The following is a 27893-nucleotide window of genomic DNA, read 5'->3' as shown; positions in this document are numbered from 1 at the left end:
TGATGGTAGCAATTACACGGACTGGGTCCGTAACCTGAGGATTATCCTCATTGCTGCACAGAAAAGTTACATCATGGAAGCACCGCTGGGTGCCAGGCCTGCTGCTGATGCAACTGACGACGTTAAGAACGTCTGGCAGAGCAAAGCTGATGACTACTCTATAGTTCAGTGTGCCATGCTTTACGGCTTAGAACCGGGTCTTCAACGACGTTTTGAACGTCATGGAGCATATGAGATGTTCCAGGAGTTGAAGTTAATATTTCAAGCAAATTCTCGGATTGAGAGATATGAAGTCTCCAATAAGTTCTACAGCTGCAAGATGGAGGAGAATAGTTCTGTCAGTGAGCATATACTCAAAATGTCTGGGTATAATAATCACTTGATTCAACTGGGAGTTAATCTTCCGGATGATAGCGTCATTGACAGAATTCCCCAATCACTGCCACCAAGCTACAAGAGCTTTGTGATGAACTATAATATGCAAGGGATGAACAAGACTATTCCCGAGCTCTTCGCAATGCTAAAAGCTGCGGAGGTAGAAATCAAGAAGGAGCATCAAGTGTTGATGGTCAACAAGACCACTAGTTTCAAGAAAAAGGGCAAAGGGAAGAAGAAGGGGAACTTCAAGAAGAACAGCAAGCAAGTTGCTGCTCAAGAGAAGAAACCCAAGTCTGGACCTAAGCCTGAAACTGAGTGCTTCTACTGCAAGCAGACTGGTCAATGGAAGCGGAACTGCCCCAAGTATTTGGCGGATAAGAAGGATGGCAAAGTAAACAAAGGTATATGTGATATACATGTTATTGATGTGTACCTAACTAGAGCTCGTAGTAGCACCTGGGTATTTGATATTGGTTCTGTTGCTAACATTTGCAACTCAAAACAGGGACTACGGAATAAGCGAGCACTGGCCAAGGACGAGGTGACGATGCGCGTGGGAAACGGTTCCAAAGTCGATGTGATCGCGGTCGGCACACTACCTCTACATCTACCTTCGGGATTAGTTTTAGACCTGAATAAATGTTATTTGGTGCCAGCGTTGAGCATGAACATTATACCTGGATCTTGTTTGATGCGAGACGGTTATTCATTTAAATCAGAGAATAATGGTTGTTCTATTTATATGAGTAATATCTTTTATGGTCATGCACCCTTGAAGAGTGGTCTATTTTTATTAAATCTCGATAGTAGTGACACACATATTCATAGTGTTGAAACCAAAAGATGCAGAGTTGATAATGATAGTGCAACTTATTTGTGGCACTGCCGTTTGGGTCATATCGGTGTAAAGCGCATGAAGAAACTCCATACTGATGGACTTTTGGAATCACTTGATTATGAATCACTTGGTACTTGCGAACCGTGCCTTATGGGCAAGATGACTAAAACGCCGTTCTCCGGAACTATGGAGCGAGCAACTGATTTGTTGGAAATCATACATACTGATGTTTGTGGCCCAATGAATGTTGAGGCTCGCGGCGGGTATCGTTATTTTCTCACCTTCATAGATGATTTGAGCAGATATGGGTATATCTACTTGATGAAACACAAGTTTGAAACATTTGAAAAGTTCAAAGAATTTCAGAGTGAAGTGGAAAATCATCGTAACAAGAAAATAAAGTTTCTATGATCTGATCGTGGAGGAGAGTATTTGAGTTATGAGTTTGGCCTACACTTGAAACAATGTGGAATAGTTTCGCAACTCACGCCACCTGGAACACCACAACGAAATGGTGTGTCCGAACATCGTAATCGTACTTTACTTGATATGGTGCGATCTATGATGTCTCTTACTGATTTACCGCTATCGTTTTGGGGTTATGCTTTAGAGACGGCCGCATTCACGTTAAATAGGGCACCATCAAAATCCGTTGAGACGACGCCTTATGAACTATGGTTTGGCAAGAAACCAAAGTTGTCGTTTCTTAAAGTTTGGGGCTGCGATGCTTATATGAAGAAACTTCAACCAGATAAGCTCGAACCTAAATCGGAGAAATGTGTCTTCATAGGATACCCAAAAGAGACTGTTGGGTACACCTTCTATCACAGATCCGAATACAAGACTTTCGTTGCTAAGAATGGATCCTTTCTAGAGAAGGAGTTTCTCTCGAAAGAAGTGAGTGGGAGGAAAGTAGGACTTGATGAGATAACTGTTCTACTCCCTTGTTGGAAAGTAGTTCATCACAAGAACCGGTTCCTGTGACAACTACACCAACTAGTGAGGAAGCTAATGATATTGATCATGAAACTTCAGATCAAGTTTCTACTGAACCTCGTAGGTCTACCAGAGTAAGATCCGCACCAGAGTGGTACGGTAATCCTATTCTGGAAGTCATGTTACTTGACCATGATGAACCTACGAACTATGAGGAAGCGATGATGAGCCCAGATTCCGCAAAATGGCTAGAGGCCATGAAATCTGAGATGGGATCCATGTATGAAAACAAAGTATGGACTTTGGTTGACTTGCCTGATGATCGGCAAGCCATTGAGAATAAATGGATCTTTAAGAAGAAGACTGACGCTGATGGTAATGTAACTGTCTATAAAGCTCGACTTGTTGCGAAAGGTTTTCGACAAGTTCAAGGGGTTGACTACGATGAGACTTTCTCACCCGTAGCGATGCTTAAGTCTATCCGATTCATGTTAGCTATTGCTGCATTTCATGATTATGAAATTTGGCAAATGGATGTCAAGACTGCATTCTTGAATGGATTTCTAGAAGAAGAGTTGTATATGATGCAGCCGGAAGGTTTTGTTGATCCAAAAGGTGCTGACAAAGTGTGCAAGCTCCAGCGTTCCATTTATGGACTGGTGCAAGCATCTCGGAGTTGGAATAAACGCTTTGATAGTGTGATCAAAGCATATGGTTTTATACAGACTTTTGGAGAAGCATGTATTTACAAGAAAGTGAGTGGGAGCTCTGTAGCATTTCTAATTTTATATGTAGATGACATATTATTAATTGGAAATGATATAGAATTTCTGGATAGCATAAAAGAATACTTGAATAAAAGTTTTTCAATGAAAGACCTCGGTGAAGCTGCTTACATATTGGGCATCAAGATCTATAGAGATAGATCAAGACGCTTAATAGGACTTTCACAAAACACATACCTTGACAAAATTTTGAAAAGGTTCAAAATGGATCAGGCAAAGAAAGGATTCTTGCCTGTGCTACAAGGTGTGAAGTTGAGTCAAACTCAATGCCCGACCACAGCAAAAGATAGAGAGAAAATGAAAAATGTTCCCTATGCTTCAGCCATAGGCTCTATCATGTATGCAATGCTGTGTACCAAACCTGATGTATGCTTAGCAATAAGCTTGGCAGGAAGGTACCAAAGTAATCCAGGAGTGGGTCACTGGACAGCGGTCAAGAACATCCTGAAATACCTGAAAAGGACTAAGGATATGTTTCTCGTATATGGAGGTGACAAAGAGCTAGTCGTAAACGGTTACGTCGATGCAAGCTTTGACACTGATCCGAACGATTCTAAATCGCAAACCGGATACGTGTTTTTATTAAACGGTGGAGCTGTAAGTTGGTGCAGTTCTAAACAAAGCGTCGTAGCGGGATCTACATGTGAAGCGGAGTACATAGCTGCTTCGGAAGCAGCAAATGAAGGAGTCTGGATGAAGGAGTTCATTTCCGATCTAGGTGTCATACATAGTGCATCGGGACCAATGAAGATCTTCTGTGACAATACTGGTGCAATTGCCTTGGCAAAGGAATCCAGATTTCACAAGAGGACCAAGCACATCAAGAGACGCTTCAATTCCATTCGGGACCAAGTCCAAGTGGGAGACATAGAGATTTGCAAGATACATACGGATCTGAATGTTGCAGACCCGTTGACTAAGCCTCTCTCATGAGCAAAACATGATCAGCACCAAGACTCCATGGGTGTTAGAATCATTACTATGTAATCTAGATTATTGACTCTAGTGCAAGTGGGAGACTGAAGGAAATATGCCCTAGAGGCAATAATAAAGTTATTATTTATTTCCTCATATCATGATAAATGTTTATTATTCATGCTAAGAATTGTATTAACCGGAAACATAATACATGTGTGAATACATAGACAAACATATAGTCACTAGTATGCCTCTACTTGACTAGCTCATTAATCAAAGATGGTTATGTTTCCTAACCATAGACATGTGTTGTCATTTGATTAATGGGATCACATCATTAGGATAATGATGTGATTGACATGACCCATTCCGTTAGCCTAGCACTTGATCGTTTGGTATATTGCTATTGCTTTCTTCATGACTTATACAAAGTTCCTGCAACTATGAGATTGTGCAACTCCGGTTTACCGGAAGAACACTTTGTGTGCTACCAAATGTCACAACGTAACTGGGTGATTATAAAGGTGCTCTACAGGTGTTTCCGAAGGTACATGTTGGGTTGGCATAAATCGAGATTAGGTTTTGTCACTCCGATTGTCGGAGAGGTATCTCTGGGCCCTCTCGGTAATACTCATCACCTAAGCCTTGCAAGCATCATAACTAATGAGTTAGTTATAAGATGATGTGTTACAGAACGAGTAAAGAGACTTGCCGGTAACGAGATTGAACTAGGTATTGGATACCGACGATCAAATCTCGGGCAAGTAACATACCGATGACAAAGGGAACAACGTATGTTGTTATGCGGTTTGACCGATAAAGATCTTCGTAGAATATGTACGAAACAGTATGGGCATCCAGGTCCCACTATTGGTTATTGACCAAGAATGGTTCTAGGTCATGTCTACATAGTTCTCGAACCCGTTGGGTCCGCACGCTTAACGTTACGATGACAGTTTTATTATGAGTTTATAAGTTTTGATGTACCGAAGTTTGTTCGGAGTCCCGGATGTGATCACGGACATGACGAGGAGTCTCGAAATGGTCGAGACATAAAGATTGATATATTGGAAGCCTATGTTTGGACATCGGAAAGGTTCCGGGTGAAATCGGGATTTTACCGGAACACCGGGGGGTTACCGGAACCCTCCCGGGGGTTAATGGGCCTTAGTGGGCCATGAGGGAGAAGAGGAGGGCCGGCCAGGGCAGGCCGCACGCCCCCTCCCCCCCTAGTCCGAATAGGACAAGGAAGGGGGGGCGGCGCCCCCCTTTCCTCTTTCCCCTCCCCCCTTTACTTCTCCACCAAGGCAAGAGGGGGGAGTCCTACTCCCGGTGGGAGTAGGACTCCTCTAGGCGCACCCCAAGGGGGCCGGCCGCACCTCCCCCTCCCTCCTTTATATACGGGGGCAGGGGGGCACCCCATAACACACAAGTTGATCTACGGATCGTTCCTTAGCCGTGTGCGGTGCCCCCCTCCACCATATTCCACCTCGGTCATATCGTCACGGAGTTTAGCCGAAGCCCTGCGCCGGTAGAACATCATCATCGTCACCACGCCGTCGTGCTGACGGAACTCATCCCCGAAGCTTTGCTGGATCGGAGCCCGGGGATCGTCATCGAGCTGAACGTGTGCTGAACTCGGAGGTGTCGTACGTTCGGTGCTTGGATAGATCGGATCGTGAAGACGTACGACTACATCAACCGCGTTGTCATAATGCTTCCGCTTACGGTCTACGAGGGTACGTGGACAACACTCTCCCCTCTCGTTGCTATGTCATCACCATGATCTTGCGTGTACGTAGGAAATTTTTTGAAATTACTACGTTACCCAACATGATCTTGGGTGTTCATAGGAAAAAAATTTATTTTCATGCTTCGTTCTCCATCAAGGATGTGCAGTGTGCTTTCAGTGTGCTCCAATCTCGATGGGCTATTGTTCAGTACCCTGCCAGAACATGGAGCCAGCACAAGATGTGGAATGTGATGACTGCTTGTGTGACCATGCACAACACGATCGTAGAGGATGAGCATGATGACAGCATCCACGACTAAGGGTTTGATTACCAGGGTGAAAATGTGGAGCATGCGCATGGACCGGCAACATTCGCAGAGTTCATCCAATGTCATCATGAAATGCGTGATTGTACAACTCACATTCAACTTTAAAATGATTTGGTTAAGCATATGTAGGTTCACCTAGACAACCAATAGATGTATCAGATCTTTTTATTCGTATTTGTGGCAATTTTAATGTCAATTGGTTGTAAACTATGAGATTTTTATTTGGTTGTAAACTATTTATTATGACGTGAAAACAATGTGACTATTTGTATATGTATGCATAGGATGTAAAATGTTGGGCAAATAAACGGTTAGGTGGACCAAATGGATAGGCCGGTTGGGCATCCTTGCAGCGAAAACACAACCGAGGTCGGACACCGGCCCCTTCGAACGACCCAAACAAACAAAAATTGGACAAGAGGGGCGTCCGTTTGGAGTTCAGCCCCCCAGGCGCTTGAAATAGCGCCGCTTGGGGGCCAACCGGCGGTAAAATCGGCGTGGAGGGGGGCTCGGGTTCCCAGCTGAGACCCCAAGTTCACCCCCCAACCGCCGATTTCGGCCAAATTCAGCGCAAATGAGGCCCAAATTCGGCGTGCTTCGGCACAAATTCAACAAAAACTCAAATATTTCATCACATAAATCAATACAAATTCAACCCAAATTCGGCGTTCATCACATAAATCAATACAAATCAATAGTTCAACAAAGCAAACTCATAATTCAAACACAAATTAGAACTCATAGTTCATCACACGTCGAACTAGGTGTTGCCCTTGAGCCTCCATAGGTGCTCTACCAGATTGTGTTGCAGTTCTTGATGCACCTGCGGGTTTCGGATCTCCTGACGCATATTGAGGAAGGCAACCCATGATGTCGGTAGCTGGTGATCAACTTGGGCAAGAGGACCTTGCATGTAGTATGGTTCAGTGTCAAACACTGGCTCTTCCTGCTCGCTCTCAATGATCATGTTGTGCAAGATGACACAGCCAATCATGACTTCCCACATTTGATCTTTCGACCAGGTCAGAGCGGGGTACCAGACAACAGCAAATCAAGATTGGAGCACATCAAATGCCTGCTTGATATCCTTCCTGCAAGCCTCCTGACACTTGGCAAAGTAGGAGTTCTTGCCTCCTGGCACATGGTTTGAGATGGCCTTCATAAATGTGGACCATCTCAGATAGATGTCATCTGCTAGGTAGTATCCCTTGTTGTAGTGGCGCCCATTGACCTCGAAGTTCACTGAAGCAGCATGGCTTCAACAAGCTTGGCAAAGACATTCGATCATTGCAGTACATTGATGTCGTTGTGAGTTCCTGGCATACCAAAGAAGGAGTGCCAAATCCAGAGGTCATGTGTGGCCACTGCCTCAAGTACCACACTGCAAGCTCCTTTGGCGCCTTTGTACATCCCCTGCCAAGCAAATGGACAGTTTTTCCATGCCCAATGCATGCAGTAGATGCTTCCAAACATCCTAAGAAATTCTCTTGTTGCATTCTGTGCTAGGATCCGAGCAGTGTCTAGCATTGGGTGATCGCAAGTATTGTGGTCCAAACACTGCCACCACTGCCCTGCAAAACTTGCACAAACACTCAATGGTGCTGGACTCTGTCATGCGTCCATAGTCTTCCAGTATATCACCGGGAGCTCTGTATGCAAGCACCCTCATAGTTGTCGTGCACTTTTGGAGTGAGGAGAATCCAACTGTGCCGGTGCAATCCTTCTTGCAAATAAGTAGTTGTCGAACTCCCGGATGGCATTCACAATCCTGAGGAACAGCTTTCGGCTCATCCGATAACGGCGCCGAATTACTTTCTCGTCGTGCAGTGGAGCTTCGGCGAAGTAGTCGGCATAGAGCAAGCAATAGCCCTCCGGTCGATGCCTCTGCTTGCTCTTACGGCAGCCCGGCGCCGAGCCACCTCGCCGCGGCTTTGCATTGCTCACAAACATGTCGGCCAGAGCGGTGAGGACCATGAGGTGCTCTTCGTCCTGGGTGTCGGCCTCGGCTTCCTCCTTCAACAGCGCCGCGAACGCCTCCTCGTTGTCGAAGTCCATCGCCGAACATGCAAATATCCGAACACCTGGCAGGCGTGGTGGGTGCGCAGCCGCCGGTATCCCCCGACATGCGTGGCCGGAGCGCTAGAAAGCTCGCCCAGGGGCGGGATGAAGGCTGCCGCGGCGAAACCCTCTCTTTCCGCCGGGGAAATGGCCTTTCTAGCGGTGGAGCGGCGGCTGTGGGCCGGGATCGGCACGGCGGCGAAAGGGGGAGTGGCGTCCTACAGCGCTCGGGGTCGAATCTGGGCGGGGGAAAAGTCGTTTCTCGTCTAACAGTGGCGGCCCACGCGCCACTTTTCCTTCCGCCGGAGCCAAAGTGCCCCCCAGTACGCTGGGTTCGGCCTGCGATCGCCGGGCCAAAAAAGGGTCCAACCGGCGGAATTCGGCGTCCTAGGGGGCGACTGGTTTTTTTTTCCGGCACCGGTGGAAAAAAAAGGCGGGGGGCTGTTGGGGGGTGGAGGGGCGAGTGGAGATCCTCTAAAGTATACCGAGGTCATATGGCAATATTGAAAGCACGGATCCTGTTGGTGGCTGCATCAGTGCAAAGGGGTTCAGCGAGATGGCAGGGTATGGGGTGTGTCGTAGCCAGATTCGGAGGCCATGAAGCCATCAAGGTGCAAGTGATCGACGACGGCGTGAGGCCATCCCCATCAAGGTGCTTTGGTTCGCTTGCCGGGTGGGATATGCACATGCCGCCGCCCCGCTATGGTGCACACATCTTCGTCACATTCTCCAGCCTTTCGGCACCCTCCATGATGCCTTTGAGGAGCGACATGTGATCCTTTCTTTCTCGTCTCCACCCGTCGCCCTTGCCTTTCTCCTGGAGGTAACTTCGTCCAGGCAAAGTGTCGAGAATCTCAAGCTGGATCGACATGAACAGCCGTAGTATGAACGAATCTCTAGAGCGACATAAGGCAACCTGAATAAATATCAGCGCCGTTTTAGTTTGCACTTTCATTTTGGCAACCTAATCTTTAGCAAAAGCGTGCTAGGCTCGACAGGCGCGTGAAGCGTGCAGCTGACCGCGTACTAACCAGCTGCTTCAGGCCGCATCTCCACGTTCAATGGCGACAGCACAAACAGGGCGATCGACACCGCAACTCGCTCGAACCGGTCAAGGCTAGCTGCTCGTGGCGATGGCGGCCCAAAGCAACTTGCGACTTACCCGGTGGGATGGAGGATTCCAGTGATCACAGGCCACCGGTCCTTCTCCTTCCTCTGATCCCCATTTCTCCTGCTACGCTAGAAAAAAAGGCCATTCCTCAGGGGTGAATGCCGCCGATTTGCAGCATGAACCGTGCATTCCCCTGCTACATTGCATATATTGGAGTTAGCTTAGCAACGAACAAGAATTTACTGGTGCACAAGGATATCTCCAAGGTTAATTCTCAAGGAAAATGCTCAAGATGCACTACCAACTTGCCCAAATTTTCTTCACATGCAAAGCTGCTTCAGAAAGAAAGAAAAACAACAGCTCGCATCCAGACTTCCTTCGCACGATCTGGCACAGCACAACTCCCATCACCACTGGATTCTGCGAATAAATTAGAAGTACCCATTATCCGATCCATGCTGTCAACAGAATTTACAGATCAATTAATTGCCATGCAAAGTGGTAAAGTAGAAAAGACCAGCATTTTCAAGGAAGCCTGTTTAATCTTTTACCATGCAGTTGATGACTTGCAAGCAGAACTGAGCATATGGCTTGCAGAAAATACGCGGTCGGATGTTCCAGTGTAAAGACCAACAAAAAGTATCCGTGATCCAATCTAGAGTCCTTTTTAGAGACAAGCGGAAAAACATCAACAAGGGAGGGCCGAGGTCGCTCATGTTTTCCAAAACTTTATTAGTTGAGTTTGGCATTGCGCTGATTTTGAAATGTATGTACCTTTGATTATGTTTACTTTGATACTTCAACAAATTGATATGATGTTTGTGAGCAGAAATATTATACTCCTAGAATTTGTTAAACTCCATATAACTAGATATGTTCCACAGGAAAATGTAAATGCTAACTGATAGGATCTTTCAGAGCAGCAATAGCAGAAATAATTAACTGGAAAATTTGTAAAACTCCATTTAAATAGCTATATTTCACAGGGCAGCGTAATGCAACGCAGCATTAGCCAGTCGCAAACTGGCCATCAGTTTTATTTAACTTGGGTTACATTCCCAATAAAGCAAACAATTTTCTTTGCAGTTTTTCAAATACGCTAATCCCTCGGTTTCTTAGCTTCAGTTTTTGCCTATGAAATTACATTGAACATTTATCTGCAATTGGCCATTAGCTGGGTTACATTATTTGTCGAAAACTGGCCAGTCATAAAGCTTAACTTTGTCGAAATACAGTGGTATTCGTTTGTCCTTCTATCACATTTGATTGACAGGTGTATGCATATAACCACGGTGATTTTAAGATTTTCAATGACATGACAAACCGGCAACCTGAAGATTATGCAGCTCTTCTCTCAATGCCAGTCCAGTCACTGGGTGCTTGCTTGACCGAATTCCAGCATCGAAGTATAAGCGATGGTAGGTTACTGGGCCATCAACAAGAACAGACTAGTAAGCAGACATGAACTTACCTTAGAATACATAAATGGTAAGAAAATAGCACCAAAATCTGCACCTAAGCATGAACGTGCACATAAAAATATCTAGTAACATGTCTTCCACGAAAGCTTGTTTGGTGGAAACTGAACGTATTAAGATTATCAACACAACATTTCGAACGCATCTCAGCTGATTAAACAAATCAAAGCCACAGGAAGGAGAACAAATGCAAGAAATGGACTTTAACCAAGGGAAGAAACACTAAAATACAGAGCTACACTCTCCAATTTCCCAGCACATAAATTTTTTCCAGGTAATGCAGTAGCTAGCCTCTATTTCTGCAAAGGGAAGAAACTCTATCTGCAGCACATGAGTCCTTTCCCTAAAGCTCTGAGATGTACCTTTCCATGCGCACTTTGACTTTGCAGCAGATTGCCAGCCCTTCCCCCTGCTCTCCCAGGCTCTGCAAAGGAGCAGAGCAACATTGCCAACCCTACCATAACCACCCACAAGTGTAGAATGAAAACACAATGAATCGGAAAGCAATAAATTCAGTATTCACAAAGATCAAAACAAGTTTCTTCTCTGTCAGCAAAAATTGAACTTCTCCCAAATGAAGGCCAGCAGGTAATAAAATAGTTATAAGCATCAAACACAGAGCTCCAAGTTTATCCGGTCTGTCTACAAAATAAACTTTCACCACAGTTACTTGATGTTCCAAACCTAAATGAAGTAGGGTTTCTAAGGATAAGGACTAGAAGAACATGGAATGCAATCATCATCCTACATTCGCCATAATCGACTTGATAGAGTTCAAGATTCTAACATAGTCACGAAACAACACAGACTGGTCGCCCTCCAAGCCAACACGGTGGTGCCGGTTGCTGCCGGCAAGGTTGTTACATGGGCTTCCCCCGATCACCAAGTCAAAGCCACCAAGTTGTCTGATAAGTGATGCGATTTTTTCATGCGTGAGAGACTGCACATCACGAAACTCTATCAGAGTGCCATCCTGAGTCTGATCCCACCAAGTTCTCAAGATGTTCCTACTCGCTTCGCAGATTTCCACAGAAACCACGGTCTTCATCCGTATGCCAAGCTTGTGAAGGGCAACCTCTGCTCCTCCGATACCACTGAATAGGGACAGCACGTTCATACCACATGGAAACCTATCCTTCAGCACTGACAGATGAAAAGCAACAGTATCGACTTGGAATGAATTTCCAAGGCATTTGTCTCTCTTTTTCTTGCTGGCTCCCCTGGTATGGTCCCTTGGATAACCAAGCAGAAACTCCATTTCCAGATAATCCAATGCAGCAACTTTGTTTTTCCCGATCCATACCAAATTCCACTTCCTGCACTCTTCCAGCACACGTTTCTGAACAGCTTGAGTTGGTGGATCGGTCGAGTTTGCAAGAGCACGGTGGATCCGTTCAGTCAGCTTTGCGCTTGCCATACAAGTTTGTAGGCAATTGAGCTGCCTTCTTTGGTCCCACGAGGGCCACCACGTCTCGTACTGGGGGAAGGCCTCGAAAATGGTCTTCGGAGGGATGGGACGCAAAACTGACCTTCCCTCAGTTGGGAGGTTATGGATGTAACCCCGTTTCCTTAACGCTGCGCAGAAGTACTTCGAGTCTACGAACTCTGGCTCAATACCATATAGGGATCTTGAAATTTCTGCCCAGGCACCTTTAGTAGCAAGTGCCACATTCTCATAATAGAAGAAAGGTGCTCTCATACTATGTGCAGGAAGCCATCTGCCCACTGACCGTGGTCGGTCACCAGGTAGGCCAAATCCCACCATTGGCTTTGGCAGAGAAATTGACTCTTCATGACCACCATCCCATGGGGGTTGACTTCCATGTGCTCCACCTCCGTATCTTTTCCTCTTCTTGCTATCTTCTGTGAACCTTGCTTTCTTTCTCCCCACACAGGAACTGAAGCGATTCTCATCCATAACCTGCAAACGAATTCCAGTGTCAATGCATCGAAATTAACAACGAAACCATTATTATTCACATGTATAGCAAACTGCAATGTACCTCAGGGTCATGCTGTGATGCATAGATAGAATCAACCAGTACATGCATAGGGGTATCCAGACCTGGCCAAGTTTGAACAAAATATAAAGCATAAGGTACCATCCCATTAAAGTATGATCAACAAAGCCTAATCATCAAGCCAACAACTACAAAAGGAGAGCCATACCACATCTTCTAAGAGCTCTGTTTGCTTCATCTTCAGGAAATCCCATGTCCACTAAGGACTTGATTTGCTTGTCCAACTGTGACATCTCTTGTAGGAACTCCTGCACAAAAGAACAGCAAAACAGAGGTTAGAAAGCACTTTCTACATCTCACCACCCATTTTGATGCCAACTAAGTAACTAGTAACTACATACTAGTAGTGAATGTAATTGTACAACATGATGCACAAGACCTGAAGAAAGGAGATGGGGGGTTCACAAAATTAATATTTAAGAGCTCGATTTGATGTCCTGCAATGCCGTTTGAGATGTATAATACAAGAGTTATTCTTGTGTGCATGAACTCAGTCCAGTACTTCATCGGCTTACTTGACACAGCTACCTAGAGCAGCCATAAATGTGTTTGCAGCGTCCTAAATAAGTGAAAACATATCTAGATAACCCATAAATCATGAAAGTGATTAATGCTTATGTAGCTAGTAATTTTCCATCCCTCTAGACACATTTCAACATACTCGATGGAAACAACTCATGGTCTCATACGTTAGATCATACCAGCTAATAAACAGATCAACAATGTTTCACATGTACATATATATCACAATCCACATAATCAAAGAAATTCTATTACCAAGCTGAAGATAAGTAAGTATGTACCTCATCACCAGAACCATCAGAGTGAGGATCCCTTTGGCCAGCATCAACATCATCATCCCAGTCTTCAAAATCAAAATCATCATCTTCTTCTTCATCATCATCATCATCATCTTCAACACGCTGGGGGATGCGGCGAGAAGTAGAGCAGCTACCCACTGAGTCGTCATCTTCCTGCATTTCACATGACCAATCTTAACATACTGTCCTTCCCGCCATGAAGCAAGAGGTCAACTCAGATATGGGAGCACATCAACAAATACCGTATATGCAAGAAGTAGTGACAGCACTGCACTTTCGTCCCTCTTCCCTGAAAGCAAAACAAAAGGTTAAAAACTGAAGGTGCAAAACATCAACAACACGAATGAAATGATCAAATGGAACTGACTACTACTTGTATTACCAATCTCTTTGATGGCCTTCAATACCATCTCTTTCGGGAAACCCATTTCTACATACATCCCAACTAACGAGGCAGAAGGAGTTGCCCCGTTGGCCATCCCATCAGCGTCCTTCAGATCAGTAACAAACATCAGACTAAGATCAAAGTCATAACAACATAATAACCGTATACGAGCAATGACTAGCTCTTGTGCACTTGTGCTTAAAGACACCCACTTCTATCACTTACCTGCCTCACCAGCCTGGACGGGCCAGGAGCATCCGCGTTTCTCCGGGCTGGATAAGACGAGACCCCAACCTGACCATCATTGCCCTCGTCCAATTCGAACACATCATCATCGCTAACCAAGTCCACTATCTGTAACATGAGTGACAACACAACTCAAACGCACAGAATAACAGCGAAAGCAAACCACCAGCAATGGAGAAGAGAAATAATGCAAGGGCATAACACACCGAGCCACAAGCCGACAACAGACATGCGACATCGCAAGTGAAGCCTCAGACAAGAAACTAGCACAGCCACTTTCAATTAGTATAAGGTCTAGAACGCGTTTAAACAGAAAGAAAACTGGCACCTTTTACGATCCAACCGAACATTTACGTCGTCCCACAGATGTCAAAACCCCGTGCACGGTTAATCACATGCAATCGCAACCATAGCATGAATCATCACTAGCGGTTCCAAATTAAAGACTGCTAAGTGCTAGCCACCACTAGACATGGAAACCTCGCCATGTGGCCGCATTCAAGAATGAATTTGCTGCCGTTGTCCAAGATCACATTTTGCAAATCCTAAAAAAAAAACATTACAGAAACCAAAGTCTCCAGATTGCAGAGGAAATTGCATTGCCTACAGCAAGATTGCAGCACATCTGATCTAACAACATGAAGAAAAGGAAACCAGCTAAGTGTACTCGGTCTCTTCTCGGCTGTGACGACAAAGAATCGGAATCGAGGAGAGGAGAGGAGATGAGGGCTTTACCACCGCCATTGTTCCTGAACTGCCTGGAGAGCGGAAGCACCCGGCCAAGTCCTAGACAGCTCCCTCCCTGCGAACCAGAAAAAAGCATTCAATTTTAGGGCGGCCGACGTACGGACGGAGCGGACACACGTCCCGCGAAATCGGCGGCATCCCCGTTCCGGAGCGAAACCCTAGCCACGAGAGAGAGAAGGGAGGAAGCCGGGGAGAGAGCGTGCTCACGTGCGATGATGCGACGGCCGCGAGCGTGGACGGGGCCGGAGGGGGAGGCGGCGGGCGGTGCCTGGTCAGGATGGCGCGGGCTCCGGGTCCGATGGCGCCGCCGGGGGTCTCCGGTGAGGAATGCGGGCAACGATCGCCTCCTCGCCTCGTCGATGGTCGTCGGAGCGGCGGGGTGGAGCGGTGCGGAGGTGGCGGAGTGTGAGGAGGTGGAGAGGAGGCGGCGGCCCGACCAGGTCACAGCCAGACAAGAGGACTGGAGCGACGACACGAGTCCACTCCACTTGTTGTAGCAGCTGGTTATAACTGGGCCTTAACTGAACTGGCCCATTGCTCGTTAAGGCCACTCAAGTATGTTTTATTTATGGGAAACGTTTCCCTGCTGCGCGCCGGCGGAACGTTCGGCCGGTCACGTACGATCGAAAGCAATCATGCGGCCCACGTGCCCTCTCGGCCCCACATGCTCCCTCTTCCTTATGGGAAACCTTTCCACTCGGTGCACCGGCCGAACGCGGCGCCGGACACACGTGCGTCGTTGGATCTGATTTGATCGAACTGACCAGTGCGACACGCAACCATCCGTGGCTACGTTAAACGTGTCCTCGTGCGGGCCCCATAAGAAAAGCGGCAGTGACCTTATCTTCTCGTTCCCATCCCCTTGCATCTTTTCCACCGCTCAACTCTCCCTGCCTTCTCTCTCTTCGTTTCTTTTCTCCACCACCACATCCAGGAAGTGCGGAGCCGTGGTGATGCGCTGGAGCTGCAACCAACGGCGTGCTGGAGCAGCAATCGACGGCGCACTGGAGCTGCGGCGGTGCTTAGCTGCGGCAATGCGCTGGTGTTGCGGCCGGCGGCGTGCTCAGCTCCCCTACATCCAGCGTGCTAGGAGCCTACCCCCACCCCTGGTTTCACTCCGGCTAGCCGGCGCTACCCTCGTACCAGTTGCTACAACCGGCATTTTGATTTGCTGGAAGCAGCCCCATTTTTTGCTACAACCATTGTCTTTTGCTTTTGCTGGCAGAACACCCAATTTTGCATTTTTGCTATCAGTGGCATTTTGCTTTGCTGGAAGCGGCTCCATTTTTTTGCTACAACCATCCTTTTTTGCTTTGCTAGAAGAACACCCAATTTTGCATTTTTGCTACCAATGGCGTTTTGGTTTGCTGGAAGCAGCACTAATTTTTGCTACAACCACCGTTTTTTGCTTTGTTGGAAGAACTCCCAATTTTGCATTTTTGCTACCAATGGAGTTTTGGTTTGCTGGAACCCGTTTCGATTTTTGCTACCACCGTTGTTTTGGTTTTTGATAGAACATCACCCTATTTTTGCTGGAAGATTTTTTGCTACAAGCAGCCACCCGAATGCTACAACCGGCAGCTTTTTTTGCTACCATCGGCAAACGGCTGAGTTGTGACGGCAGAGGCAGCGCCCTGTTTATTTGCATCAACCAGCGAGAACGACAGATACTACCATCGGCGGCGTGGGCCTTTTTTTTGCTGCAACCGGCACGACAACGAGCTATGCGGACGTTTCTGCGTGCGGTGACGAGGAGGACGGTACCAGCGGTGGCACGATCCGGTAGCGACAGCGAGGGCGGCGACCGGTGGTGAGGGAAGACGAGGAGGCGAGGCGGTCGGCGCGTGCGGGGGCGGCGCTCTCTTACCTCTCCTTTTTCCTCATGCAGGAGGTTGAAGATGAGGCGAGGACGGGGACAGTTCCAGATCTGACGGTTGTGCTTGTGCTAATCAAACGGCCACGGGCTGACCGGCCGAAAAGTTAGACCGGTGCGCCGGCGCCTAGCATCATCCTTTATTTATTTTCGTGTTTATTTATTTACTGCATTTAAGGATTACCTTAGAAGGAATAGTGTATTTTTAAGGAGATCATAAGTTCCTAGTCACATAAATGAAGCCCATATCAGAAAAAGAAGGAAGCGACGACTACGCAACCTAGCCATCTGCCACCTCCCAAAAGCTAGGTTTCTCTGCCTCCCGCCGGCGCCGGTCCATCCCGTCTCCGATGGCCTTAGAGCCATGGAGGTGGACTGGATCTCGGCCCTTGCCGGTGGGAAGGCTCCGTTTTTACATCTTTTTTCGAGCTTCGTTAGGGTTTGTGTCCTGCTCAGGAAGGCAAGGCGGCGGCGGCTCACTGAAGATGGAATAAAGGTCTCCCCGCCTAGCCCCCTTTTTGGTGATGCATCTAGCATCATCGATGGGCGTGTAAAGGTGTGTCTCCGGCGGATCTGTCTTTCGTGGATTTGCTCGGATCTGTTCGTCGTTCGTCTTCGTTCGTGTGTCTTCAGGTTGGATACTTTTGATCTACCCTCTTCATCTACGGCGATTGCTGTTCTGGTGCATTGGTTCTATGGATCCTTAGCACGACGACTTCTCGACTGTCTACTACAACAAGGTTTGTCCGGCTCCAGCGAGGGAGGGGCAATGACAGCGGCGCGCCTTCGGCTCACTTCACTACTTATAGTCGTCGCTAGGTGGTCTACGAATCTGGATGTAATTTTTATTATTTCTAGTGCTCGTTGTACTACCATGATTGAAGATGAATAGATTGAAAGTTTTTCCTGCAAAAAAAATTAATAAAGCCCATACCTCTCTACTTAAACTCAAACATTCCAAAGACAGTTAACTTGAACCAGTTTGATGTTTTTCTTTCTCTTCAGTTAGGGCTATTAAAACAACATGTGAAGAAAGCGAAGGGTAGAAGGAAATGCTATGGATTAAGGATGATAATCTTCAAATATCCATAAAGTATAATAAATTATTGATTCGTGAAAAATGTGAATAATAATTTCATCTTTGTATGATATACAAATTATTTTGTTTTAATTTTATGAATTTTTGCCAGTTCTTATTTATGTGGGATTTTCATGAATTTTAATTTCTTTCCCCTAAAACTTCAAAGGTCCAAATCACACTAGGAAATTCTCCCAAAAAGTAAAGAACAAATCTAAATAAAGCAAAATAAATAAACTGAAACCATTCATGCATCTGAGGATTGTTGGAGATTATAATCGAAAAAATAGAATCATCAATATGATATCATTTGTGTTCCATATTCTAAATAGGAAAAAAGGCTAAATCACTTCTCTTGTTATTTTTGCACATGATATAAATAGTTATAGCTCTAGATAAACCGTGGCATGTATTTTTCCATATGTTTGCTAGTACATGCAAGATTTTTTTTTATTTTTTTTTTTTTTGAAAAAGACTGAAATGCAAGGGTTGATGTTTTGGGAAGCTCCAGTTTATTATAAATTGTGATCGGTTGGAGTTTAATTGGGACCAAGCACTGTTCACTCAAGTTGAATAATTTCTGAATAATTAGTTAATTACCAACAAGTAACACACACGTTCTTCCCTCTACAAATAGAAATACAAGCATTACCAACTTGAGGTGAAATTTGACCTTTATGAACAAGAAACTGAAAGGAGCCCTTCTCAAATAAACTAGGCCATTAAACTATCACAGGTGCACGGGTGAGAATTGACATTTTGTTGTTAACCTATCCACCGGTCGCTTCGTCATTTTGTTGTTGATACAGTCTTTGTTTGTTTTTCATACTAGAGTATGCAATTTTGGGACATGCTTGGTTAGTAGCCAAGAATTGGTATGCCAATATGTTGGCAAGCCAACAATTTGGCTACCAAATGTTTAATTTGTTAGTACCCAGTTATTTTGCCAACCTAGGGAAACTTGGAAAAAATTGGCAACTTTTGGAGTTGGCTACCTACCAAGCATACCCTTGTTGCTACCATGCATAAGACAACAAGTGCAGCGATTCGATGCACAGGCTCATCTGCACCCGGCCAGAAAAAAATTCAAAACAAATGCTAGAAAAAATCAAAAAATTCCAAAAAAAAATTCTCATGGTAGACAATTTATCGCGTGAAGCTCGCTCCAAATATTAGCTCATTTGGACATCTGGGTAGCTCTCAGCAAAAAAAGAGAAATCGGGTCAAAACAGTACATAAACAGTAAACTCTTTTACAGACCCCGAATTTGTCTTTTTTGCCGAGTTGCTCAGTTGTTCAAATGATTTGAAAATTGGGACGGAACTCACACATCAAAATTGTCTACCATGAGAAAAAAAATGAATTTTTTTGAATTTTTCTAGTATTTATTTTGATTTTTTTATTCAACATGGGTGCAGATGAGCCCAGGCTCAAAAAAGGATTTTCGTCGCAAATGCTGTTCACTGGGTGGTGTCTGGTTTGCAGTTGTGTGGGTAAAAACCAGTGTTTTCCCATGGTGAAACCCATGGAACTGATGCAGAAGGAAGTTCCCAAGGACTAACAGAAAGAAACAGCAGGCACATGGCTCTTGATATTGCTAAATGAGGGATAAAGGGTTACACCACTGTGCAGACTGATTAACGAAGAGAGCGGCGATAGCGTGGACGAGCGCGTTTGATCCCGGTACGTGGACCAATGGAACAAGTCGCTCATGGTGGGGACAGCCTGTAGCATGGTTCGTACGCGGACGTAAATAAGCAGCGTACGGTGATGAATGCGTAACATGGCCCACGGCATCCGTCGGCTGATAACGGGCGTCCTATAACATGTTCAATTGGTACAGATAGATGCATACGGTACATGTTTTTTACAGGGCAACGTTTTCCGTCGACATAACGACGCGCAATATGACGGAAAAGATATCTGCAACCCCAGGAGAACCACACCACCGCTCCGAAAGCTTGAACAAGCAGCCAAGAAAACCAACCGGGGACCGAAAAAACCAACTACTCCCTCCGTTCCTAAATACTTGTCTTTCTAGGCATTTCAACAAGTGACTACATACGGAGCAAAGTGAGTGAATCTACACTCTAAAATATGTCTACATACATCCGTATGTAGTAGTCATTTGAAATGTCTAGAAAGACAAATATTTAGAAACGGAGAGAGTACCTTGTAAGGAGGTGACGCCGCTGTAATTCCATCCATCAGGTGCGCCTTCGAACACCGGCCAGGTGACCAACATCTCCGCCTTCTCCTGTCCTCTGCTCAAGCCGAGCGGCTTAGCCACACTCCTGACAACACGAGCCTCTGGTGGTGGTGACAAGATGTATTGGAGCTTGCTTAGATGTATAGATCCGGCTAAGAGAACAATGATATTCCCTGGTAAACAAGTTAGATCTATGATGGCAGCCGACGTAGAGTTAATTACAGGGATAAAATCTGGTCCTAAGCCGATCCCAACAGTGGATAAATCCGACTGACTAGAGCTGCTTTGGAGAGTGCAAGATCTGATTAGTGTTCCACCGGCTCGATACAGATAAAAGAACTCATTCATGTAATAGCTAGCATATATCAGCTTTTCGCCCAGGCTTGTGATTGATCTACGTGCATGCATGGTGCTTGTGTACTTTTGGCTGTTCCTGCTCATTGTACATGTGACCTGATCCGAACGCATCTACCTCGATAAAGCACCTTCTTCGTTGCCTGATCCTTGATCAAAAAGAAATGAGGGTGAAATTCAAGAAAGACATGATTGTCAATAGCAATACGATGGACTGAAAGAAGACTCTTTGAGGCGCTAGGGACATGCAAAATTTTTCTAAGGTGAATTTTTCGATGAGGGGTTTTAACAATTGAGTGACCAACATGACTAATTTTCATACCTTCTCCACTTGCAGTGTGGATGTGATCTTTGCCACGGTACTTCTCACGCATGGTCACCTTCTCCAGCTCACCGGTGATGTGGTTTGTGGCGCCGCTGTCAACGTACCAATTTGTGTCGACGCCGTAAGAGCCATCAGCAGCTCCGGCCACCTTCTCATCCTGAGATGAGTCATCTTCATCCTCCTCAAAACGATACCAGCAGTCCTTTGCCGAGTGACCCGGCTTGCCACAGATTTGGCACCTGATGTCGGGGCGTGATCTGTTGTTGGAGCTGCTGTTGCGGCGGCCTTTGTTGTTGGAGGAGGGAGGCCGGCCGCCGCGCGTGTTGGTAGCGCCGCTGCTGTTGCTGTTGTGGGCGCTCCTGCCCTTTCCGTTCCGCGGTGGACCGCGGTAACGAGAGCCCCCGCCACGGCCGCGGGTGGCAACATTGGCAGATGACTTGAAGCCACCTCCCGCGCCTTGGAAAAGAGCCACCCTCTGATCAAAATTGCTCATCTGTCCGAACAATTCGTCGAGGGTGACCGGAGTGGTTCTGGCGTCGAGGGCGGAAACCAGCGGCTGATACTCCATGTCGAGTGCGTTGAGGATGTACGAGATGAGTTCATCATCCTTCAACGGCTTGCCAGCCGCGGCGAGCTCGTCGGCGAGTCCCCGCATGTACGCGAAGAAGGTAGCCACCGATTGCGTCCCCTTCTGCGCATTTGTGAGGGCAGCTCGGATGTTGTTGACGCGGGACAGGGACGTCGACGAGAACATGCTCGCCAACGCTGTCCAGAGCTCTCGTGCATGCTCGATGGAAGTCACCTGCACTAATACTTCTTTTGACATATTATTGAGAAGATACCCAAGTACCTGCTGGTCCTCTCTGAACCAGACGGCATGGAGGGGATTGGGGATGGCTTCCTCCTTTCCATCCTTGTCCTTGCTGACGACGAGCTTGGCCGGCTCCGCCGTGCTTCCATCAACGTATCCGAAGACTCCAGCCCCTCTCAGCTGTGGCGTGATCTGGGTGCGCCATAAGACGTAGTTGGTGCGGGTGAGGCGCTCGGTGATCTGGCCGGAGAGAGGGGAGGAAGCGGCGGCGGATGAAGCCATGGCAGGAGGCTGCGGTGGAGAGGAGGAATGCTAGATGGGAAGAGTCAGGCTCTGTATACCATGTGGAGGAACGTCGTACCCATCCTGGGCGACGGCTACGTGTTAATATAGGCCAGGGCGCAACTCCTGGCATAGCGTACAATGATGTTCAGATTACATTGTGACTTGGAGAGAAAGAGATAAAGAGATAAGAGGAGATTACAACCATATGATAACTAACTAGAGATCCTAGTCTATCTTGGCTTGGACTCCTCCACCGATGCAACCTGAACATGGGTAACGGTGCGGTGCAACATGTGTCGTTCAACACCCTCCCTTAATCACAACCTTGTTAAGTTGAGATTACGCTTGAATTCTTCAAAGTTTCTTGTGGGCAAGGCTTTGGTGAATCCATCTGCAACCTGATCTCGAGAATGTACAAAACGAATGTCCAATTGCTTATTGGCAACTCGTTCTCTAACAAAATGAAAATCAATTTCAATATGTTTAGTCCTTGCATGAAAAACGGGATTAGCAGATAGATAAGTAGCACCAAGATTGTCACACCACAAGCATGGGGCTTGAGTGTTTCTCACACCAAGCTCTCTCAACATGGACTGAACCCAAATGATCTCAGCTGTGGCATTGGCTAGGGCCTTGTACTCAGCTTCTGCGCTTGATCGTGACACGGTAGCTTGTTTCTTTGCACACCATGATATTAAGTTGGGACCAAAGAACACTGCAAACCCACCAGTGGAGCGTCTGTCATCTACACATCCTGCCCAGTCAGAGTCAGAGAAAGCACTGACCAGTGTGGATGAGGACTTGGTAAAAGTAAGACCAAGGTTCATGGTATTTTTCACATATCTCACAATACGTTTAGCAGCAGTCCAATGATTTTTAGTAGGTGCATGAAGAAACTGACAGACTTTGTTCACAGTAAAGGAAATATCAGGTCGTGTCAAGGTCAGGTACTGAAGTGCTCCTACCAAGCTTCTGTACCTGGTGCTATCATCAGGACTCAAAAGTTCTCCTTCTGCAAGTGACAATTTTTCTGTTCTAGATAACGGAGTTGGTGAAGGTTTGCAACCTTGCAACCCAACTCTTCTCACCAGGTCAGAAGCATACTTTTCTTGAGAGAGATGGAGGCTATCACCTTGTTTCTTTACCTCAGTCCCTAGGAAGAAATGCAAGTCTCCCAAGTCCTTGAGAGCAAATTCAGCACTCAAATCCTTCAGCAGCCCGGATATTGCTTCATCAGATGAACTTGTGACTATAATATCATCAACATATATAAGAACAAATATGGATGTTTTCAGTTTATTGTAAATGAACAGAGACGTGTCAGACTTAGAAGGAATAAAACCAAGAGCTTGTAATTTCTGACTGAGTCTAGAGTACCAGGCCCTGGGAGCTTGCTTCAGTCCATATAGAGCTTTATCAAGTTTGCAAACATGAAACGGTTTGTTTTTGTTCTCAAACCCAGGAGGTTGTTTCATATATACTTCCTCTTCCAGAACGCCATGGAGAAACGCATTCTGCACATCTAGCTGTCGAAGGCTCCATCCCCTGGAAACAGCAATAGAGAGCACAAGACGAATAGTTGCAGCTTTGACAACAGGACTAAAAGTGTCCTCATAGTCAATACCATATCGTTCTTTAAAGCCTTTTGCAACGAGTCTGGCTTTGTAGCGATCTATGGTTCCATCAGATTTCCGTTTTACTCTGAAAACCCACTTACAATCAATCAAATTTTTACCTTGCCTTGGAGGAACCAGATGCCATGTGTGATTTTTCAGAAGAGCCAGGTGTTCTTCTTCCATGGCCTTCTTCCACTTTGTATCATTGAGTGCCTCACCAACAGAGCGTGGTTCATCTGTAGAGCAGGCAAGACCAAACTTTGTTATTTGCTTGTAATTAACTGGTTTAGTTACCCCTTTTTGGAGACGTGTGCGTGAAGCAACAGGAGGCGCAACATATATATCCGGCGCAGTAGATCCCCCGATGGCGCCCCCTGCCCCGGCCACCTCGTCATCACGCAGGGTAGACGGATCGTCTGCGGCATCGGGAGCGGGAGGTGGTACGGGCGAAACGGTTCGTGGCGCAGAAGATCCACGATGGAGCAGCACGTCCGGCTCAGGCCCATCATGCAGCAATGATGAGGCGGGCCCGGCCAAATCCGCGTCGGATCGCGCGTCTGGGGCCACATCAGGAGACCGGCCCGAATCAACGTCGGGGGCCGCGTCTGGCGCCAGGTGACGAGGCTGTGCGCCAATCGACTGGCGGCGCTCGTAGTGAAGGGGCCCAGCGGGGGCCCGGCGACTCTCGGTGCGCCGCGCGGGGGCGTCCGAGTGGTGCGGGCCGGAGGGAGCCCCTGAGCCAGTGGCGAGGCGCGACGTGGTAGGCGCGGAGGCGGGGCTGCGCCGCTCGCCAGACGAGGCGGGATCCCGCGCCCTGTCAGTCTGGGACGGCCCAGATTCCGAGGGCGATCCGCTGCCAGCCTGCAGGGGAATCAATCCCGAGGAGGATCTGCTCCCCAAACGTGGACACATAAAATGTGGCATGTTGGGAGCGTTTTCTTCATTGTTTTTGTCGATTTCTGCACCATTTTCTTCAGAGTTTGCATCATCTGCATCATCACAAAACTCATGGAAGTGGTTATGAGCATTAGTCAACATTGAGTCGCTACAATTATTTTCCCCTTGGGTGATGCCGGTGAGACTAGAAGGCAAGAGAAGAATTTCTTTGCGAAGTAGGGCTCCGGCATTGGGGTGTAGGTCGGAAAAAGGGAACTTTGTCTCGTCAAAGACAACGTCCCGAGAGATATAAATGCGACCAGTAGAAACATCGAGGCACTTTACACCTTTGTGTTGAGCACTATAGCCTAGGAAGACGCACTGTTTGGAGCGAAACATGAGCTTGTGAGAGTTGTAGGAACGAAGATTGGGCCAACAGGCGCAACCAAACACTCGAAGAATAGTGTAGTCGGGTTTGGTATGAAGGAGACGCTCAATAGGAGTTTCATAGTTGATGACACGACTAGGTAGCATGTTGATGATGTGAACAGCCGCAAGGAAAGCCTCATCCCAAAACTTGAGGGGCATAGAGGCACCAGCAAGTAATGCTAGACCAACTTCAACGATGTGTCTGTGCTTGCGTTCAGCAGACCCGTTTTGTTGGTGAGCATGTGGGCAAGATACATGATGAGATATGCCAATTTTCTGAAAGAAAGAATTTAACTTTTCATATTCTCCACCCCAGTCAGATTGGAGAGCAAGAATTTTGCAATCAAATTGGCGCTCAACAAGAGCTTGGAAGTTCAGAAAGACTTGAAACACATCGGATCGCTTCTTAAGAAGGTAAATCCAGGAAAATTTGCTATAGTCGTCTATGAAACTCACATAATACGTGTGTCTACCAACAGAAGAGGGGGCAGGACCCCACACATCGAAGAAGACAAGTTGCAAAGGTTTTGTAGAAATGCTGGTAGAAACTGGATAAGGTAATTGATGGCTTTTAGCCTTTTGACATGAATCACAAACTGTTTCGACATCCCGCTCTCCAACATATGGGAGCTTATTTTTCCTAAGCAAACGCTCAACTAAAGAAAAAGATGCATGCCCTAAACGATCGTGCCATCGTGTTGAAGACACTTCAGTGGCACTAAAAACTTGTTTATTGAGTCTTCTAATCTCCGGAATCAAAGGGTAGAGCCCACGAACGCATCTACCTCGATAAAGCACCTTCTTCGTTGCCTGATCCTTGATCAAAAAGAAATGAGGGTGAAATTCAAGAAAGACATGATTGTCAATAGCAATACGATGGACTGAAAGAAGACTCTTTGAGGCGCTAGGGACATGCAAAAATTTTCTAAGGTGAATTTTTCGATGAGGGGTTTTAACAATTGAGTGACCAACATGACTAATTTTCATACCTTCTCCACTTGCAGTGTGGATGTGATCTTTGCCACGGTACTTCTCACGCATGGTCACCTTCTCCAGCTCACCGGTGATGTGGTTTGTGGCGCCGCTGTCGACGTACCAATTTGTGTCGACGCCGTAAGAGCCATCAGCAGCTCCGGCCACCTTCTCATCCTGAGATGAGTCATCTTCATCCTCCTCAAAATGATACCAGCAGTCCTTTGCCGAGTGACCCGGCTTGCCACAGATTTGGCACCTGATGTCGGGGCGTGATCTGTTGTTGGAGCTGCTGTTGCGGCGGCCTTTGTTGTTGGAGGAGGGAGGCCGGCCGCCGCGCGTGTTGGTAGCGCCGCTGCTGTTGCTGTTGTGGGCGCTCCTGCCCTTTCCGTTCCGCGGTGGACCGCGGTAACGAGAGCCCCCGCCACGGCCGCGGGTGGCAACATTGGCAGATGACTTGAAGCCACCTCCCGCGCCTTGGAAAAGAGCCATCCTCTGATCAAAATTGCTCATCTGTCCGAACAATTCGTCGAGGGTGACCGGAGTGGTTCTGGCGTCGAGGGCGGAAACCAGCGGCTGATACTCCATGTCGAGTGCGTTGAGGATGTACGAGATGAGTTCATCATCCTTCAACGGCTTGCCAGCCGCGGCGAGCTCGTCGGCGAGTCCCCGCATGTACGCGAAGAAGGTAGCCACCGATTGCGTCCCCTTCTGCGCATTTGTGAGGGCAGCTCGGATGTTGTTGACGCGGGACAGGGACGTCGACGAGAACATGCTCGCCAACGCTGTCCAGAGCTCTCGTGCATGCTCGATGGAAGTCACCTGCACTAATACTTCTTTTGACATATTATTGAGAAGATACCCAAGTACCTGCTGGTCCTCTCTGAACCAGACGGCATGGAGGGGATTGGGGATGGCTTCCTCCTTTCCATCCTTGTCCTTGCTGACGACGAGCTTGGCCGGCTCCGCCGTGCTTCCATCAACGTATCCGAAGACTCCAGCCCCTCTCAGCTGTGGCGTGATCTGGGTGCGCCATAAGACGTAGTTGGTGCGGGTGAGGCGCTCGGTGATCTGGCCGGAGAGAGGGGAGGAAGCAGCGGCGGATGAAGCCATGGCAGGAGGCTGCGGTGGAGAGGAGGAACGCTAGATGGGAAGAGTCAGGCTCTGTATACCATGTGGAGGAACGTCGTACCCATCCTGGGCGACGGCTACGTGTTAATATAGGCCAGGGCGCAACTCCTGGCATAGCGTACAATGATGTTCAGATTACATTGTGACTTGGAGAGAAAGAGATAAAGAGATAAGAGGAGATTACAACCATATGATAACTAACTAGAGATCCTAGTCTATCTTGGCTTGGACTCTTCCACCGATGCAACCTGAACATGGGTAACGGTGCGGTGCAACATGTGTCGTTCAACAAGTACAAGGAAGCATGTGCATAATTACCACTCCTGATTAGATTAACTGCTTTTCTCTGGCAAAATGTACAGACAAAATCAATTGCCTCTTATATGGCGATTCAGTGGGACTACATCCAGCGCGTCAGGACAGTACACATTCAGTTGCTGCCGTCAGGATTGCTACCAAAGAATTTATCAGCACTGCAGTGTGCTCAAGGATTCGTGATGCAGTGCTGCATTTTGCCATCAACCACAAGCCACCTGGAGAGACTCTGTCACATGAACACCTTGAGAGATGCTCCCATCTTGTGCTCCAGATTTTCAACAAACTTGACAATGGCTCCACCTCTCTGTAGTCTGAATTCATGGGCATGCTCCTAGCTGCAGAGCAAGAGCAGTCAAAAATGACTGTCCACAAATCAACCACGCCTGCAGCAACACTTTGTTGTCCTTGTCATGACTTCTGAAGGTTATATCACAGCAAAAACTCTATACGTAATGGACCCCATGCTGGCAAACTCACCAAGGAGTACAATAGAGAAGAAACACATAGACACAAGTCTGCGCATTCTACGTGCCCTCTTTCAGTGCCTTCATGAGTGTTATCCAGATTGGCATTTTGCTACTTCCCCATGGACTTACAAGTATAACAAAGCCTGGCATCGGAACTGCACCATGTAAGCTTGTCCAAAACAGAACTTATGAAACTCAAAATTTTGATACATTCATCTGTGTGCAAAAAACTGATGATTTAGTACCTACTAAAAAAAGCAGTTCTGAGAGCGGTTTCTACGTACTACACTACATCAGAGTCAGAGAGTTCGATGGTCTGAAGCTGATAACACTGCCAACCTAGTAAGTTGGCAAACCTCTTCAGTA

The 27893-nt window shown here is 46.9% G+C and overlaps 1 protein-coding gene across 2 annotated transcripts; it reads right to left on the bottom strand.

Moving 5' to 3' along the window:
* Positions 1-11148: 11148 nt before the first annotated feature.
* On the bottom strand, positions 11149-15255 carry LOC123094345 (DNA (cytosine-5)-methyltransferase DRM2-like). 2 transcript variants are annotated; one of them, XM_044516371.1, is made up of 9 exons: positions 14991-15255; positions 14772-14838; positions 14016-14144; positions 13788-13896; positions 13648-13694; positions 13388-13558; positions 12733-12832; positions 12567-12628; positions 11149-12484 (listed from the first exon to the last, which is right to left on the bottom strand). In XM_044516371.1, exons 2-9 carry the CDS (start codon positions 14778-14780, stop codon positions 11303-11305), a joined length of 1809 nt encoding a protein of 602 aa, XP_044372306.1. In that variant the 5' UTR covers positions 14781-14838; positions 14991-15255; the 3' UTR covers positions 11149-11302. The 2 variants fall into 2 exon arrangements, with proteins under 2 accessions (XP_044372306.1, XP_044372307.1); XM_044516372.1 differs by lacking the exons at positions 14772-14838; positions 14991-15255 and having other exon boundaries at positions 14016-14153.
* Positions 15256-27893: the final 12638 nt, after the last annotated feature.

The sequence above is a fragment of the Triticum aestivum genome, chromosome 4B, assembly GCF_018294505.1.
Source record: "Triticum aestivum cultivar Chinese Spring chromosome 4B, IWGSC CS RefSeq v2.1, whole genome shotgun sequence".
Classification (NCBI taxonomy): Eukaryota; Viridiplantae; Streptophyta; class Magnoliopsida; order Poales; family Poaceae; genus Triticum; species Triticum aestivum.
The sequence above is the reverse complement of the archived record's forward strand: the minus strand, read 5'-3'. Positions and strand labels throughout refer to the sequence as shown.